We start from the raw sequence: 15937 nt of genomic DNA on the forward strand, positions 1-15937 counted from the left end.
TCCACGCCCCGAGTGACCTCGTGGCCACGCCCCCGTCCCGTTAGCCACACCCCCGGCGGGTACCGGTGCGTGACGTCACGGCGCTCTGACGCCACGTCCGTGCCATGGCGCCCCGGCGTCCCGCCGAGCTGTACCGGGCGCCGTTCCCGCTCTACACCGTGCGCCTGCACCCGCGGCGGCCGCTCGCCATCACCGCCGGCGGCGGCGGCGCCGCCAAGACCGGCATCCGCAATGGCGTGGTGCGGGGAGCGGGACCGGGCTGGGGGGACGGGGCGCGGGGCCCTGAGGGGTCGGAGGGGCCCGGGTGTGCCGGGGGATCTGACCCGGCGGGGCCTGGGAGGTGCGGGCTGCGGGGTCTGGAGGGGCTCGGGGGCCGCTCTGACACGGCAGGGCCTGGAGGGTTCGGGCTCTGCGGGGTGCGGTGCGGAGGGGCCCGGGTGCGTGGGGGGATCTGACACAGCGGGGCCTGAGGGATTTGCGGTGTGCGGGGTGTGCGGGGCGGAGGGGCCCGGGTGTGCCGGGGGGTCTGACATGGGGGCTTTTGAGGGGTGCGGGTGTGCGGGGCGGAGGGGCCCGGGTGTGTGGGGCGGGTCTGACATGGGGGCTTTTGAGGGGTGCGGGTGTGCGGTGCGGAGGGGCCCGGGTGTGCCGGGGGGTCTGACATGGGGGCTTTTGAGGGGTGCGGGTGTGCGGTGCGGAGGGGCCCGGGTGTGCCGGGGGGTCTGACATGGGGGCTTTTGAGGGGTGCGGGTGTGCGGGGCGGAGGGGCCCGGGTGTGCCGGGGGGTCTGACATGGGGGCTTTTGAGGGGTGCGGGTGTGCGGTGCGGAGAGGCCCGGGTGTGCCGGGGGGTCTGACATGGGGGCTTTTGAGGGGTGCGGGTGTGCGGGGCGGAGAGGCTCGGGTGTGCCGGGGCCGGGTCTGACACGGCGGGGCCTGCGGGGTTCGCGGTCTGCCGCTGTACGGTGCAGCGGCGCAGGTGTCCCGGGGAGCCCCCGCGGCCGGGCCGTGACCGCGCCTGCCGCCGCCTCCCGCCCCGCAGCACTTCCTGCAGCTGGAGCAGATCGGCGGGCAGCTCAGCGCCTCGCTGCTGCACTGCCACGACACCGAAACCCGCGCCACCATGACCATGGCGCTGGCCGGGGACGTCATTGCCGCCGGGCAGGACAACAGCTGCCACATCCTGCGCTTCAGCCTGCAGGAGCCCGAGGCTCCGGGCGCGGCCGGGAAGGACGGTGAGACACTGCTTTGTGTGAGGCACTTGTGCCGGGGCTGTGCTGTGCCTTGGGGATGGCCCTGAATTCCCCTCCTGCCTGCCCTGGATGCCGTGGGGAGGGATGAAGGGCGTTGTGGAGATAAGGCATTCTGTGAACAACCTCGTGCCCACCCTGGATCTCCCCTGTGCCGGCCCTGAATCCCCTCCCCTTGCCTGCCTTGGGTGCCGTGGTGCAGGATGTGGAGTCTGTGGGGTGGCTTGGGGATGGGGCACTGCCTTGAACCCTTGCCTGCCTGTTCTGAACCTTCTTTTCTGTGCTTGCTCTGGGTACCATGGTGAGCTTTGGGGATGGGACACTGCCCTGGGGCTCCCTTGTGCCCCCCCCTGACCAGAGTGTGGGGGGCTGTGGGGTGCTTTAGGGCTGGGGTACAGCTGTGGACCTCCCATGCCCACCCTGGATCTTCCCTGTGCCTGCCCTGGGTGCTGGAGGGCAGGGAGTGGAGGGGAACTCGGGGTCTGTGGGGTTGCTTGGGGATGGGCATTGCCCTGAACCCCTCCATCACTGTCATGGACCTGCCCCCTGTGCCTGCCCAGGGTGCCATGTGGAGATTTGGGGTTTGCATGCTGCTCTGGACCCCCCAAGTGCCTGCCTGGGGTGCCATGGGGCTGTGGGGCAGGCTGTGGGGTGCCGTGGGGGTATGGGGCACGCCATGGGGAGCTGTGGGGGTATGGGGCACGCCATGGGGAGCCATGAGGCTGTGGGGCAGGGAGTGGGGAGCCGTGGGGCAGTGGGGCAGGGAATGGGGAGCCGTGGGTGCTGCAGGGCAGAGTGTGGGGAGCCGTGGGGGCTGTGGGGCAGGGAATGGGGAACCGTGGGGCAGAGAATGGAGAGCCGTGGGGCTGTGGGGCAGGGAGTGGGGAGCCGTGGGGCTGTGGGGCAGAGAATGGGGAGCTGTGGGGCAGGGAATGGAGAGCCGTGGGGCAGAGAATGGAGAGCCGTGGGGCTGTGGGGCAGGGAATGGAGAGCCGTGGGGCCGTGGGGCAGAGAATGGGGAGCTGTGGGGCTGTGGGGCAGAGAATGGGGAGCTGTGGGGCTGTGGGGCAGAGAATGGGAAGCCGTGGGGCAGGGAATGGGGAGCCGTGGGGCAGGGAATGGAGAGCCGTGGGGCAGGGAATGGGGAGCCGTGGGGCAGAGAATGGGGAGCCGTGGGGCAGAGAATGGGGAGCCGTGGGGCTGTGGGGCAGGGAATGGGGAGCCGTGGGGCCGTGGGGCAGGGAATGGGGAGCCGTGGAGCCGTGGGGCAGGGAATGGGGAGCCGTGGGGCAGAGAATGGGGAGCCGTGGGGCTGTGGGGCAGGGAATGGGGAGCCGTGGGGCTGTGGGGCAGGGAATGGGGAGCTGTGGGGCTGTGGGGCAGGCTGTGGGGAGCCGTGGGGCTGTGGGGCAGAGAATGGGGAGCTGTGGGGCAGGGAATGGGGAGCCGTGGGGCTGTGGGGCAGGGAATGGGGAGCCGTGGGGCAGGGAATGGGGAGCCGTGGGGCTGTGGGGCAGGGAATGGGGAGCCGTGGGGCAGAGAATGGGGAGCCGTGGGGCTGTGGGGCAGGGAATGGGGAGCCGTGGGGCAGAGAATGGAGAGCCGTGGGGCTGTGGGGCAGGGAATGGGGAGCCGTGGGGCAGGGAATGGGGAGCCGTGGGGCTGTGGGGCAGGGAATGGGGAGCCGTGGGGCAGGGAATGGGGAGCCGTGGGGCAGGGAATGGGGAGCCGTGGGGCTGTGGGGCAGGGAATGGAGAGCCGTGGGGCAGGGAATGGAGAGCCGTGGGGCTGTGGGGCAGGGAATGGAGAGCCGTGGGGCTGCAGGGCGCCCTGGGGAGGGGCAGCCCGGTGCCAGCCGCGTCCCCCACAGGCAGCGGGGACAAGGGCCCGCGGCGGCGGCGGGGAGGCAGCGGCGGCGGGGCCCAGGGCGGCGCGCAGGGCCGGGCCCGCGAGGTGAGGGTGGAGAGCCTGCAGCGGGTGCGCACCGACTTCAGCCCCGACGCCCTGCAGAAGGCCGTGCGCTTCAGCGCCGACGGAGCCCTGCTCGCCACCGGCGGCGCCGACGGCTTCCTGCGCCTCTGGGAGGTGGGCACGGCCTGCCGGGACACGGGATGGGCAGCAGGGCTGAGGACATGGGAGGGCGGAGGGGAGCCCGGTGAGCCAGGGTGGGCATGGGGATCTGGGGGGATGTGGGGGAATGGATGTGGGCACAGTGGGTTTGAAGGGCAGGCATGGGGGAGCCGGGGTGGGCATGGGGATCTGGGTGGATGTGGGGGAATGGATGCGGGCATAGTGGGTTTGAAGGGCAGGCATGGGGAGCCAGGGTGGGCACAGGGAGCTGGGGGGACGTGGGGGAATGGATGTGGGCATAGTGGGTTTGAAGGGCAGGCATGGGGAGCCGGGGTGGGCACAGGGAGCTGAGGGGACATAGGAAGGTGGGGGGATGTGGGGGAATGGATGTGGGCACAGTGGGTTGGAGGGCAGGCATGGGGGAGCCGGGGTGGGCATAGGGACCAGGCTGGGCAGAGGGAGCTGGACCCAGAGGAGCAGTGGCTGCTGTTGCCACGCTGATGGCAGCAGGCCTTGGGCAGGGATAGCTGGATTGGCAGCACCTGTGGTCACCTAACACTGCTCCCCACACCTGCCTGGTACCACGGCAGGGCCTGGCCCTGCCCAGCACCCACAGCAGCTCTGCCTCTGCAGTTTCCCAGCATGAAGAAGACGCTGGAGTTCAGAGCCCACGATGGGGAAATTGAGGACATCGCACTGGGCCCTGACAACAAGGTGGGTGTCAGGGGCTCCCTGGTTCCCTGGCCCTGCAGGAGAGGGGCCTCAGACCCCTGTGCTGTGTGCAGCAGGTGGTGACAGCCGGGAGGGACTTCCAGTGCTGCGTGTGGCAGCAGGACCAGCTGGTGACAGGGCTGCGCTGGCACGAGAACCTGCCTGGCATCCCCGACAAGGCCTATCGCTACCAGGCCTGCCGGTGAGGGCTGGGGATGGGGCTGGGCAGCTCAGAGAGAGCTGGGGGCAGAGCAGAGGGCTGGGACTGAGCACTGGGACTGGGCAGGGGGACAGGGCCAGGGGCATGGGGATGGGGATGGGGCAGGGCAGCTCAGATAGAGCCAGGGGCAGATCAGAGGGCTGGGGCACTGGGATGGGGACAGGGCAGGGGCACTGGGGCTGGGGACAGGGCTGGGGATGGGGCTGGATAGCTGCAGATAGAGCTGGGGCAGCTCAGAGGGCTGGGGTTGGGCACTGGGACTGGGCAGCGGGACAGGGAGGGGTGTTGGGGCTGGGGATGGCGCTGGGCAGGGGGATAGGGCCAGGGGCATGGGGCAGGGCAGCTCAGATAGAGCCAGGGGCAGATCAGAGGGAAGGGGCACTGGGGCTGGGCAGGGGCCTGGGGCTAGGCTCTGGGCCTGGGGCATGGTCACAGGGGCTGGGTCATGGGGCAGGGGTTGGGGAGGGGCCATGGGGCTGTGAATGGGCCACCCCTGCCTGCTGCCCTGCCCTGTCACCGTTGCTGCTGGGTCTGTGGGAAGGGGTCCCTTGGGCTCTGCTGGCAGCTGTACAGGGAGGGGGCTGGGGCCACGTTTGGACTGGGACAGTGGTGGTGGTGGTGAGGTGTGGGGCTGCACCGCCCGTGCCCCACATTCCCCCCGTGCCCCTCTGCCTGTGGCAGGTTTGGGGCCGTGGAGGGCAGTGCCGGGGCTCTGCGGCTCTACACGGTGCAGGTGCCCCACAAGCGGGAGCGCCGCCCCCCGCCCTGCTACCTGACCAAGTGGGATGGGAAGAGCTTCCTGCCGCTGCTGACGCGGCCCTGCGGCTCCGAGGTGGTCTCCTGCCTCTCCATCAGGTAGCCCAGGGCCAGTGGGTACGGGGTGGGGGCCGTGGCAGCCCCCGCTCACTGCCGTGCCCCCACAGTGACTCGGGCACGTTCCTGGGGCTGGGCACAGTGACGGGCTCCGTGGCCATCCACATTGCCTTCTCGCTGCAGGTGAGTGGGGCAGGGCTGGGGGCAGCCCCCCGGCCCCCCCAGCCCCTCACCTCCCGTGTGCCCCCAGAGGCTGTACTACGTGAAGGAGGCCCACGGCATCGTGGTGACAGACGTGGCCTTTGTCCCCGAGAGCCGGCCCGGGCGGGAGCTGCTCGGGGGCCACGAGGCCGCCCTGCTCAGCGTGGCCGTGGACAGTCGCTGCAAGCTGCACCTGCTGCCCTCCCGCCGTACGTCGGGGCTGCCCAGGGGCTCCTCTGCTCCTCCCATGCAGGGGCCCGCGCTGCAGCCGGCTCTGACCCCTCCCTGTCCCACAGGCTCCCTCCCTGTCTGGCTGCTGCTGCTGCTCTGTGCCGGGCTCATCGTGGCCACCATCCTGCTGCTGCAGCTCGCCTTCCCGGGCTTCCTGTAGCCCCCTGGCCCCCGGAGGGACCCCCCAGCCTCCCCCCACCCCACACAGACTGTGAAGGACACGAGGGACCAGCCCTGGCCCCGCTGTCCCCGCTGGCGCTCGGGGAGCAGACGCGGGTCCAGGGAGAAACACAGGGCGCCGTCCCTGTGGGACCGTGCTGGCAGCAGAGCAGGGCTGGCCCGGGACAGGGCCATCTCCTAGCCCGGGAGAGGAGGGTCCTGCTGGCCCCTGCCCTGCTGCTGCCATTAAACTGGAGCATGAAGGCAGTGCTGTCCGCGTGTGCTGGGGGAGCGCGCCTGGGGCTGAGGGCATCGTGCTGCGGGCGGGCTGTGCCCCCGGGGCCGGTGTGGCACGGGGGCTGGCTGCCCGGGGCCCCGGCTCCGGGACGGGTGTGCCCCCGGTGTGGCACCGGGGCCCCGGGGCTGTGTGTACCGGCACGGCCCGACCCGGTGCTGCTGCAGGGCCCGGGGCTCGGTGCCGCTGGGCTGGCCCGGCTCTGCCCGGGATCGTGGGGGTCTTGGGGGGGGTCTCACCCACCGGCGTGGCCCCGTTCCTGCTGTGACCACCGATTCCGGGCCCGTTTGGAGGGGCCGGGTCCCGGTTCCCCCGGCGCTGCCCCGGGGCACCTGCGTGCGGCTGAATCCCGGCTCCCCGCGGGAAGGGCCGGGCCGGGCGGGGCCGCTCCCGGCCGCGGTGGCAGGGCCGGGACGTGTCGGCTACGTGGCCCCGGGGCGGGGCGGGTGGCACCGACACGCGAACGGAGCTGGGTGAGTGGGTACCGGGGGGCACCGGCGGTACCGGGCTGGGCGTGTGCGGAGTGAGTGCGTACCGGGCTGGGCGCGTGCGGGCTGAGTGCGGGCGCGTCCCCGCCGCCGTGCGGGAACCGGGGCAGCTCCCGGAGCAGCTCCCGCCCCTCTCCCAGCACCGGGCTCCCACGGGCCCTCCCACCGAGCACCGGCAGGGCCAGCCCGAGCCCGCTGTTCTCGTCCCGCCGCAGGCCGGGGTCGCGGGATGAGGAACGCGCCAGTGATGCTGCTGCTGCTGCTGCTCCTGGTGCTGCTGGGGCCAGCGGCATGGGCTGCCCCCAGGACGGGCACCAACAGGTACGGGGACACAGCCAAGGAAGGCAGAGCTGTGGGGGGACACAGCCAAGGAAGGCAGAGCTGTGGGGGGACACAGCCAAGGGGAGGCAGAGCTGTGGGGCACAGGGGAAGGCAGAGCTGTGGGGACACTGCCAAGGGGAGGCAGAGCTGTGGGGGGACACAGCCAAGGGGAGGCAGAGCTGTGGGGGGACACAGCCAAGGGGAGGCAGAGCTGTGGGGGGACACAGCCAAGGAAGGCAGAGCTGTGGGGGGACACAGCCAAGGGAAGGCAGAGCTGTGGGGGGACACAGCCAAGGGGAGGCAGAGCTGGGGGGACACAGCCAAGGGAAGGCAGAGCTGTGGGGCACAGGGGAAGGCAGAGCTGTGGGGGGACACAGGTAGTACAGGAAGGCAGAGCTGTGGGGGGACACAGCCAAGGGAAGGCAGAGCTGTGGGGGGACACAGCCAAGGGGAGGCAGAGCTGGGGGGACACAGCCAAGGGAAGGCAGAGCTGTGGGGCACAGGGGAAGGCAGAGCTGTGGGGGGACACAGCCAAGGGAAGGCAGAGCTGTGGGGGGACACAGCCAAGGAAGGCAGAGCTGTGGGACACAGCCAAGGGGAGGCAGAGCTGTGGGGCACAGCCAAGGAAGGCAGAGCTGTGGGGCACAGGGGAAGGTAGAGCTGTGGGGGGACACAGGTAGTACAGGAAGGCAGAGCTGTGGGGGGACACAGCCAAGGAAGGCAGAGCTGTGGGGGGACACAGCCAAGGAAGGCAGAGCTGTGGGACACAGCCAAGGGGAGGCAGAGCTGTGGGGGGACACAGGTAGTACAGGAAGGCAGAGCTGTGGGGGGACACAGCCAAGGGGAGGCAGAGCTGTGGGGCACAGGGGAAGGCAGAGCTGTGGGGGGACACAGGTAGTACAGGAAGGCAGAGCTGTGGGGCACAGGGGAAGGCAGAGCTGTGGGGGGACACAGCCAAGGAAGGCAGAGCTGTGGGGGGGACACAGGTAGTACAGGAAGGCAGAGCTGTGGGGGGACACAGGTAGTACAGGAAGGCAGAGCTGTGGGGCACAGGGGAAGGCAGAGCTGTGGGGGTACACAGCCAAGGGAAGGCAGAGCTGTGGGGCACAGGGGAAGGCAGAGCTGTGGGGGGACACAGGTAGTACAGGAAGGCAGAGCTGTGGTGTTTGTGTGGCTGCAGGGGCACAGGTGCAGGGGGAGTTCAAGGTGGCCATGGGAAGGGCAAGCACAGCGAGGGCTGGGACCCCTGGATCTGCAGGGGCCGTGGGTGGGGGGTGTCAGGCCGGGCTGGGCAGCCCCAGGGGCACAGGTAACCGAGCCCCTGTCTCCTGGCCAGGCCTGAGTCCCCCGTGGCCACAATCGTGGATCCCCATCCCGACCCGCTGAGCCCGGAGCCGCCTGCCCTGCTGTGAGTGCCTGCCCTGGGGACCCCCACCATGCCCAGGGCTGAGCGTGGGGCTGGGGGCACAGTGCTGGGGGGGCTGCACAGGGCCCAGCCTGCCCTGCAGTGCTTCCCAGCCCAGCCCTGCTCCCCCCAGGCTGCTGAGGAGCGCTGTGCAGAGCCTGGGGCCCCCGGAGCAGGACGTGCAGGCCATGACACGGGAGCAGGGTAAGGCCATGGGGGCGTGGTGGGGGCCTGAGGGGCTGCTGGGGCCAGGGACCCCGGCCCCACAGCCCCCCATGCCCCACAGCCCTGCTCTACCTCTTTGTGCTCCACGACCACGACCAGAGCAGGCGCCTGGACGGGCTGGAGCTGCTGCAGTTACTGGGCACGGTGCTGGCACAGGCTGGGGGGCAGCCAGAGCCTGACATGGTGGGTCCCACAGGGATGGCTCCTCACGCCCCCCTGAGCCCCTGGGCCGAGCCCTCGTCCTGATCCCCATCCCTGCAGGTGGCTGCACTGGTGGACCAGGCCCTGGCAAGGCAGGACCTGAATGGGGATGGGCTGCTGGACCCCTCCGAGCTGCTGGACCCCCCCGAGCTGCCCTTGCCTGGTCAGGACAAGGGTCCCCCAGGACAGCCCCCACTAGAGCAGCAGGCAGGGCTTGGGGCTGTGCCTGGTGGGGGCACAGAGATGCCAAGGCAGGACCTGGGGTTGAAAAGCCCAGAACAGGCAGCTCCTGAGGCTGGAGAGCCCCAGACTGGAGCCCCTGAGGATGGAGACCCCCAGGATGGAGCCCCTGAGGCTGGAGCCCCAAGCATGGAATCTCTTCAGGTGGAATCTCCCAATGCTGAGGCCTTGGAGGCAGAAGTTGTCCCTGGGGCCAAAGCCCCCAGTAGTGATGCCACAGAGGAAGAGGAAGCCCCTGAGGCTGAAGGCCCTGAGGAGCAGGCAGCCCCAGCCTGGAGGGACCATGGGGAGGGGTAGGCAGGGAGGCTGTGGGATGCAATGCCCCAACTGCTCCCTGCCCTGCTCCGGGCACAGAGGGACAGGGACGTGACCCTGGCCAGGCTGCTGGGGCCGTGTGGTCTCCTCTGTAACACATTGGATGGAGAAATAGAGGCACTCTGGTGACCTTGGCTGTGGTCAGTGCATCCCCAGGGCAGTGGGACCCCAGCCAGGGGACACAGGAGGCAGCAGTGGTGCACATGGGGTTTTATTGGGGGGTTCTGGGTGCAGTGGAGATGTGAAGGCGTTGCTGGGTGCAGTGCCGTGCCTGGGCCCTGCAGGGGTCTCCAGGCACACGCTCAGACGATGCCATCGAAGCCCTGGATCCCGCATTTCCTGCCTGCGATCTGGCAGCCGAAGGTGAGGGCATCCTGCAGGCTCCTCCCTGGGGATGGGGCCCAGGATGAGCTGTGGCTGTGCCAAACTGAACCGTGGCCGTGCTGTGGCCGTGCCACGTTTGTGCCCACCTTCTGCGAGGGCAAAGATGACAGCAGCGTTGAAGGTGTCCCCAGCCCCCAGCGTGTCCACGAGGGTCTCTGGGGGGAAGGCGTCCGAGTGCACCAGCTGCCCGTCGGGCCCCAAGGCATCAGCGCCCTCCTCAGCCCAGGCGCAGATCAGCGTGGCCCTGGGGGAGTGTGAGGTGGGTCGGGGGCGCACCGTGTGCCCCCCCCGGCCCCTCTCGGGTACACCCCTACCCTGGCTGGATGCGCCCCCGCAGCCCCCGCAGCGCCTCGGGGGCCGATTGGTACCCGAAGTGCCGGGCCAGGTCCTTGCTGATGAACACCTGTGGGAGAGGGGCTGGGGCGGGGCAGCTCCCGGTACCCCCAGCCCGGTGCGGTGAGATCTGTGCCCTGGTGGCGTCCCCAGAGCCCTCCTGGGCCCCAAGAGCCCGTCTGAGCCCCCAGAGCCCGCCTGAGCCCTCAGAGCCCGCCTGAGCCCCCAGAGCCCTCCTGAGCCCCCTGAGCCCGCCTGAGCCCCCAGAGCCCGCCTGAGCCCCCTGAGCCCGCCTGAGCCCCCAGAGCCCGCCTGAGCCCCAAGAGCCCTCCTGAGCCCCCTGAGCCCGTCTGAGCCCCCAGAGCCCTCCTGAGCCCCCAGAGCCCGTCTGAGCCCCAAGAGCCCTCCTGAGCCCCCTGAGCCCGTCTGAGCCCCCAGAGCCCTCCTGAGCCCCCAGAGCCCTCCTGAGCCCGTCTGAGCCCCCAGAGCCCGTCTGAGCCCCCAGAGCCCGCCTGAGCCCCCAGAGCCCGTCTGAGCCCCCAGAGCCCGTCTGAGCCCCCAGAGCCCTCCTGAGCCCGCCTGAGCCCCCAGACCCCTCCATCCAAACCCCCAACCCCGCACCCCCCGAGCCGACTCCCCCGGACCAGGACCCCCAACCCCCGCAGATCTGACCGCTCCTGTCCCGACCTCGGCCCCGCCACGCCTTTGGCCTCGCCCGGGACAGGCGATCGGGACAGGGGATGGGGACAGGGGATGGGGACAGGGGATGGGGACAGGCGATCGGGACAGGCGATCGGGAGAGGGGATGGGGACAAGGGGATCGGGACAGGCGATCGGGACAGGCGATCGGGACAGGTGATAGGGACAGGGGATGGGGACAGGCGATCGGGAGAGGGGATGGGGACAGGGGATGGGGACAGGCGATCGGGAGAGGGGATGGGGACAGGCGATCGGAACAGGGGATGGAGACAGGGGATGGAGACAGGGGATCGGGACAGGCGATCGGGACAGGGGATGGGGACAGCGGATCGGGACAGGCGATCGGGAGAGGTGATGGGGACAGGGGATCGGGACAGGCGATCGGGACAGGGGATGGGGACAGCGGATCGGGACAGGCGATCCTGCCCATCGCCCCGGCCCCGCACCACTTGCCCCCGCCCCATCAGCGGCAGCAGCTCCTCCCGCGGCTTCTCCAGCTCCACCGAGATCCGGACCCGCCGCTCCGGCGCCGCCGCCCGGTTGTGCCGCTCCAGCCGCTCCAGCATCGCGCCCTGCTCCGCCGCGTTCCGGGCCTGCGGACACGGCTCCGGCATCACCGGGGGATCGCCGGTCCCGGGAGGCCCCTCGGTCCCGGGGATGCTCCCTCACGGGATGTCCCCCAGACCGAGGGATCCCCTCCGGTCCCGGGCTCACGTGCAGCCCGAGGGATTTTCCTCGGTCCCCCAGAACCCCCCGAGCCTCGGGCTCACCTCGAAGTGGATCCACCTGTACTGGGAGAGGTCCACCCGCTCGAAGTCGCGGGCTGTCACGTCGGGCAGGTTCCTGTGGGACGGAGGCCGGGGGGACATGGGGACCCTCCGCCTGGCCCGTGCCGGGCCGAAGGGCAGCCCCGGGGGCCGCGGAGGGCCCCGCGCCACCGGGACAGAGGTCCCGAGGAGGCACTGCCGGGTGAATCATTAATGATGGCACCGTGAGCTGGACTCCAAGGGCAGCGCAGCGGTGGCCGCGCTGGGACCTGGGGTCAGCCGTGCCCAACAGTCCCTGACCCCCTTTGGCACGGCTGAGGGAGCCGGGTTGTCCCCACGGGGCCGTGCCGGCTGTCCCGCACTCCGGAGCGTGGAGATATCATCGCCAGTCCCCACCTCCGTGTGGAGATACCAGCTCCGGTCCCGGCAGCAGCACCGGCGGTGACAGGGGTGTGGGGACACCGGAGGTGACAGTGGCTGCAGGGACACCGGCTGTGACAGAACTGCGGGGATACCAGAGGTGACAGGACTGCGGGGACACCGGAGGTGACAGGGGTGCAGGGACACCAGAGGTGACAGTGGCTGCGGGGACACCGGCGGTGACAGTGGCTGCAGGGACACCAGAGGTGACAGTGACTGCGGGGACACCGGAGGTGACAGGGGTGCAGGGACACCAGAGGTGACAGTGGCTGCAGGGACACCGGCGGTGACAGTGGCTGCGGGGACACCGGCGGTGACAGTGGCTGCAGGGACACCGGCTGTGACAGGGCTGCGGGGGCACCGCCACTCGCCCCATCCGGCACTCGGTAGCCCCCGGCAGGCAGCGGAGGGACCCTCGGGGCAGAGCTGGCAGCGCCCAGAGCTGGCAGAGCCCAGCGCTGCCCCGGGCCCGGGGCCCTTACGTGTCGTGCAGGACGATGGTGCGGGAGCCGCTGGCGGCGTTGACGAGGCAGCAGGCGCAGGGCACCTCTCCGCGGGGCTGCCAGGCCACGTGCGCCGTGTCCACGCCCCGGCGCTGGAAATCCGCCGCGATGAAGCTGAGAGGGGACAGAGAGCGGGCTGGGGGCCGCCACCGGAGCGGCGGAGGCGGGCGGGCAGCCGGGAACCGCGGGCGGGCAGCCGGGAACCGCGCCGAGGGTCGTGAAGCGGCGGGGCGGGTCGGTCCGGTGCCCCGGCGGGGCGGGAGTTCCCGCACCGTCCCGCACCGCACTTACTCAGCGGCGGGCCCGGGCGCCAGCGAGCCCATGAAGGCGCAGGGGGCTCCCAGCAGCGCCAGCACCGTGCAGGAGTTGGAGGCGTTCCCGCCGCGCTGCCAGCGCTGAGAGAGGCACCTGCGGGGCGGGAGCTGCGGTGGGCACAGGGCCCGTGCGGGGACACCGGAGCCCCCGCTGCCGGTACCGGACGAGAGGCTGCGGTGGGCAGGTTCGGGCACACCGGAGCCCCCCGCTGCCGGTACCGGACGAGAGGCTGCGGTGGGCAGGTTCGGGCACACCGGAGCCCCCCGCTGCCGGTACCTGGTGTCGGAGTCCTCGGCCGGGAAAGCCTCCACCACGCTGATGATGTCCAGGCACACCAGCCCCACGCACATGATCCGCCGCTCCCCCGCCGCGCCGCCCGCCGCTGCCGCCATCCCGGGCCGCTACTGGGCGCGACCGGGGCCGGGACAGGGACCCGGACAGGACGGGACCGGGATAGGGGCCGGGACAGGGACGGGGACAGGGACGGAACCGCGCCGGGAACGGGCAAAGCCCTGGCCCCGCCCCCTCGCGCCGCCTCCAATCAGCGCCCGCCGCCCCGCCGGGCCCTCGGGGGGCGTGGCCATGCGGGTCCGCCCTGGCCACGCCCCCACGGGGCAGGGCGCGCGCACGGCGGGACCGGGGCACGGGGACAGGGACAGACACGGGGACACCAAGGGACAGAGGGACACACAGGGACACACAGGGACAGACGGACACGGGGACACAAAGGGACAGATGGACACACAGGGACACACAGGGACAGAGGTACACACAGGGACACACAGGGACAGACGGACACGGGGACACACAGGGACAGAGGGACACACAGGGACACACAGGGACAGACGGACACAGGGATACACAGGGACAGATGGACAGACAGCCACACAGGGACAGACACACGGACACACAGGGACAGATGGACACACAGGGACACACAGGGACAGATGGACACATAGGGACACGGACACATGGACATGGACACACAGGAACAGACGGACACGGGGACACACAGGGACAGATGGACACAGGGACACACAGGGACAGATGGACACACAGGCACAGATGGACACACGGCCATGGACACACAGGCACAGACCCGTGCCTCCCCCCATGACTCATGCAAAGCCTTCCGAGCCGTTCGGTGACCCGGGTGTGAGCCGGGTGTGACCCGGGACTGTCCCCCGCCCGCCCCGGCCGAGCTCAGCCGCTCTCCGGAGCGGGCGGGAGCCACCGGGGCTGCTGGGACCCCCGGAGCGGGGCCAGGGCTGCTGGGACCCCCGGAGCGGGGTCCGTTCCAGCCGTCAGGTCCGTGACTGCTTCAGTCCCTCGGTCTGCCTGTGGGCGCAGCGTTTGCTGCAATTCCTGCATTGCTGTGGGTGCAAATGCACGGCTGAGCAGCCTGGGGGAAACTGAGGCACCTGGGGTCTCACCTGAGGGATGCAGGTGAGAGGAACAGCAGATTTGTCTTTACAAACAAACTCTGGGTCTGCTGCTGGATAAAACCAACACTGGGAGATAAAAGAAGCACTGGGAAGGATTCACTGATTGATGAATGGAAAAAGAGATTTGCTTTTGCAAATAAATTTTAGGTTTGCTGATAAATTAAATTAGACATTGAAAGATGAAAGAAACAATGGGGAAAAACCCCTAAATTCCATAAGAATTAAAAATGAAAAGGGAGGGTTATACATTAGAGGGAAAATCTCTGGTATCAGGTGTTTTGGGAAGTCTGAACCTCTCAAGCACCTCAGCAAATGGGGAAAGAGAGAAGGGAAATGTGGCTGGAAATTGGGATAAAAAGGAGGCTGCAACCTCCAAAAATTGGAGAGACCCCAGGGGAATGCCCCATGGCCTCTCCCTTTATTGGGATAAAGCCAAAAAGGGACTCCTCTGTCTCCCTTTTGGACATGAACCTCTGGTGTTTGTGGATTGATTTTCCTAACACAGGGGACCGAGGGCACCCAGAAGGGCACGGGAGGGTTTGGGGTCTGGGGTCTGGCCGAGCATGGAGGCATCGGGGCTCCCTGGGAGGGGGCTGGGGTTAAAAAGGGATTTTTGGACTATTTCGGTACATCCAGCACAGCCAGGGGACCCTCCTGCCCAAAGTTGTGCAGTTGGGAGCACTGGGGCTGATTTGAGGCTTCACTGACCTGGGACAGAGAGAGAAAAGGTTGATGGCAGAGCTGCTGGAGCATTTTGGGAGGTGAAGAGAGAAATTGTGTAAAATCCTGGGCTCTGTGGTGTGAGACACACCGGGTTTAATGTCTGGTAACTCCTCAGGGCACTGCAGGAGCTCCTTTGGCAGCCGCCAGAGGGACAGACGGACACACAGGGACAGATGGACACACAGGGACAGATGGACACACAGGGACACATGGACACGTAGGGACAGACGGACACACAGGGACAGACGGACACACAGGGACACATGGACACACAGGGACAGATGGACACACAGGGACACATGGACACGTAGGGACAGGCGGACACACAGGGACAGACGGACACACAGGGACAGATGGGCGTACAGGGACAGATGGACACACAGGGACAGACGGACACACAGGGACACATGGACACACAGGGACAGACGGACACACAGGGACAGACGGACACACAGGGACACAAGGACACACAGGACAGACAGATGGACACACAGACCTATGTCACAGACCAGGTTTAGTCTCTGGTAACTCCTCAGGGCACTCCAGGAGCTCCTTTGGTAGCTGCCAGAGGGACAGACAGACACACCGGGACAGACAGATGGACACACAGGGACACATGGACACACAGGGACAGACGGACACACAGGGACAGACAGATGGACACACAGGACAGACAGATGGACACCACAGAGCGGGTTCAGTCTCTGGTAACTCCTCAGGGCACTCCAGGAGCTCCTTTGGTAGCTGCCAGAGGGACAGACGGACACACAGGGACAGACAGATGGACACACAGGGACACATGGACACACAGGGACACATGGACACACAGGGACAGACAGATGGACACACAGGGAGAGACGGACACACAGGGACAGACGGACACACAGGACAGACAGATGGACACACAGGGACAGACGGATGGACACACAGACCTATGTCACAGACCAGGTTTAGTCTCTGGTAACTCCTCAGGGCACTCAGGAGCTCCTTTGGCAGCTGCCAGAGGGACAGACAGACACACAGGGACAGACGGACACACAGGGACACATGGACACACAGGACAGACGGACGGACACACAGGACAGACGGACGGACAGCACAGAGCGGGTTCAGTCTCTGGTAACTCCTCAGGGCACTCAGGAGCTCCTTTGGCAGCTGCCAGAGGGACAGACAGACACACAGGGACAGACAGATGGACACACAG

At 68.6% G+C, this 15937-nt stretch overlaps 3 protein-coding genes across 4 annotated transcripts; 2 read left to right on the forward strand and 1 right to left on the reverse strand.

The window, feature by feature from the left end:
* Window positions 1–89: 89 nt before the first annotated feature.
* PREB (prolactin regulatory element binding) lies at window positions 90–5921 on the forward strand. Of its 2 annotated transcripts, none has more exons than XM_036405174.1 (9): window positions 90–239; window positions 1042–1234; window positions 3120–3334; window positions 3953–4033; window positions 4105–4232; window positions 4932–5105; window positions 5174–5246; window positions 5314–5473; window positions 5561–5921. In XM_036405174.1, the coding sequence occupies exons 1-9, from the start codon at window positions 105–107 to the stop codon at window positions 5653–5655; spliced, it is 1254 nt and encodes a 417-aa protein (XP_036261067.1). In that variant the 5' UTR covers window positions 90–104; the 3' UTR covers window positions 5656–5921. The 2 variants fall into 2 exon arrangements, with proteins under 2 accessions (XP_036261067.1, XP_036261068.1); XM_036405175.1 differs by having other exon boundaries at window positions 4108–4232.
* Window positions 5922–6038: 117 nt separating this feature from the next.
* Window positions 6039–9273, forward strand: CGREF1 (cell growth regulator with EF-hand domain 1). Its single transcript, XM_036405179.2, has 5 exons — window positions 6039–6758; window positions 8095–8166; window positions 8297–8367; window positions 8450–8571; window positions 8650–9273. Exons 1-5 carry the CDS (start codon window positions 6667–6669, stop codon window positions 9124–9126), a joined length of 834 nt encoding a protein of 277 aa, XP_036261072.1. The 5' UTR covers window positions 6039–6666; the 3' UTR covers window positions 9127–9273.
* A 102-nt stretch (window positions 9274–9375) lies between these two features.
* On the reverse strand, window positions 9376–13021 carry KHK (ketohexokinase). Its single transcript, XM_036405178.2, has 8 exons — window positions 12842–13021; window positions 12542–12658; window positions 12230–12364; window positions 11331–11403; window positions 11007–11153; window positions 9843–9931; window positions 9615–9772; window positions 9376–9532 (listed from the first exon to the last, which is right to left on the reverse strand). The coding sequence occupies exons 1-8, from the start codon at window positions 12955–12957 to the stop codon at window positions 9447–9449; spliced, it is 921 nt and encodes a 306-aa protein (XP_036261071.1). The 5' UTR covers window positions 12958–13021; the 3' UTR covers window positions 9376–9446.
* Window positions 13022–15937: the final 2916 nt, after the last annotated feature.

Source organism: Molothrus ater, chromosome 32 (genome assembly GCF_012460135.2).
Source record: "Molothrus ater isolate BHLD 08-10-18 breed brown headed cowbird chromosome 32, BPBGC_Mater_1.1, whole genome shotgun sequence".
NCBI lineage: Eukaryota > Metazoa > Chordata > Aves > Passeriformes > Icteridae > Molothrus > Molothrus ater.

What these genes read in the sequence shown, in the direction of transcription:
- PREB (XM_036405174.1), top strand. Translation starts at nt 105, where the DNA reads ATGGCGCCCCGGCGTCCCGCCGAGCTGTACCGGGCGCCGTTCCCGCTC. An exon ending in ACATTGCCTTCTCGCTGCAG is followed by an intron (nt 5,247 to 5,313) that starts GTGAGTGGGGCA and finishes GTGTGCCCCCAG; the next exon opens with AGGCTGTACTACGTGAAGGA. An exon ending in GCACCTGCTGCCCTCCCGCC is followed by an intron (nt 5,474 to 5,560) that starts GTACGTCGGGGC and finishes CCTGTCCCACAG; the next exon opens with GCTCCCTCCCTGTCTGGCTG.
- CGREF1 (XM_036405179.2), top strand. Translation starts at nt 6,667, where the DNA reads ATGAGGAACGCGCCAGTGATGCTGCTGCTGCTGCTGCTCCTGGTGCTG. An exon ending in CCCAGGACGGGCACCAACAG is followed by an intron (nt 6,759 to 8,094) that starts GTACGGGGACAC and finishes TCTCCTGGCCAG; the next exon opens with GCCTGAGTCCCCCGTGGCCA. An exon ending in CCGGAGCCGCCTGCCCTGCT is followed by an intron (nt 8,167 to 8,296) that starts GTGAGTGCCTGC and finishes TGCTCCCCCCAG; the next exon opens with GCTGCTGAGGAGCGCTGTGC.
- KHK (XM_036405178.2), bottom strand. Translation starts at nt 12,957, where the DNA reads ATGGCGGCAGCGGCGGGCGGCGCGGCGGGGGAGCGGCGGATCATGTGC. An exon ending in GCGCCCGGGCCCGCCGCTGA is followed by an intron (nt 12,365 to 12,541) that starts GTAAGTGCGGTG and finishes GTCCCCTCTCAG; the next exon opens with CTTCATCGCGGCGGATTTCC. An exon ending in CATCTTTGCCCTCGCAGAAG is followed by an intron (nt 9,533 to 9,614) that starts GTGGGCACAAAC and finishes CCCCATCCCCAG; the next exon opens with GGAGGAGCCTGCAGGATGCC.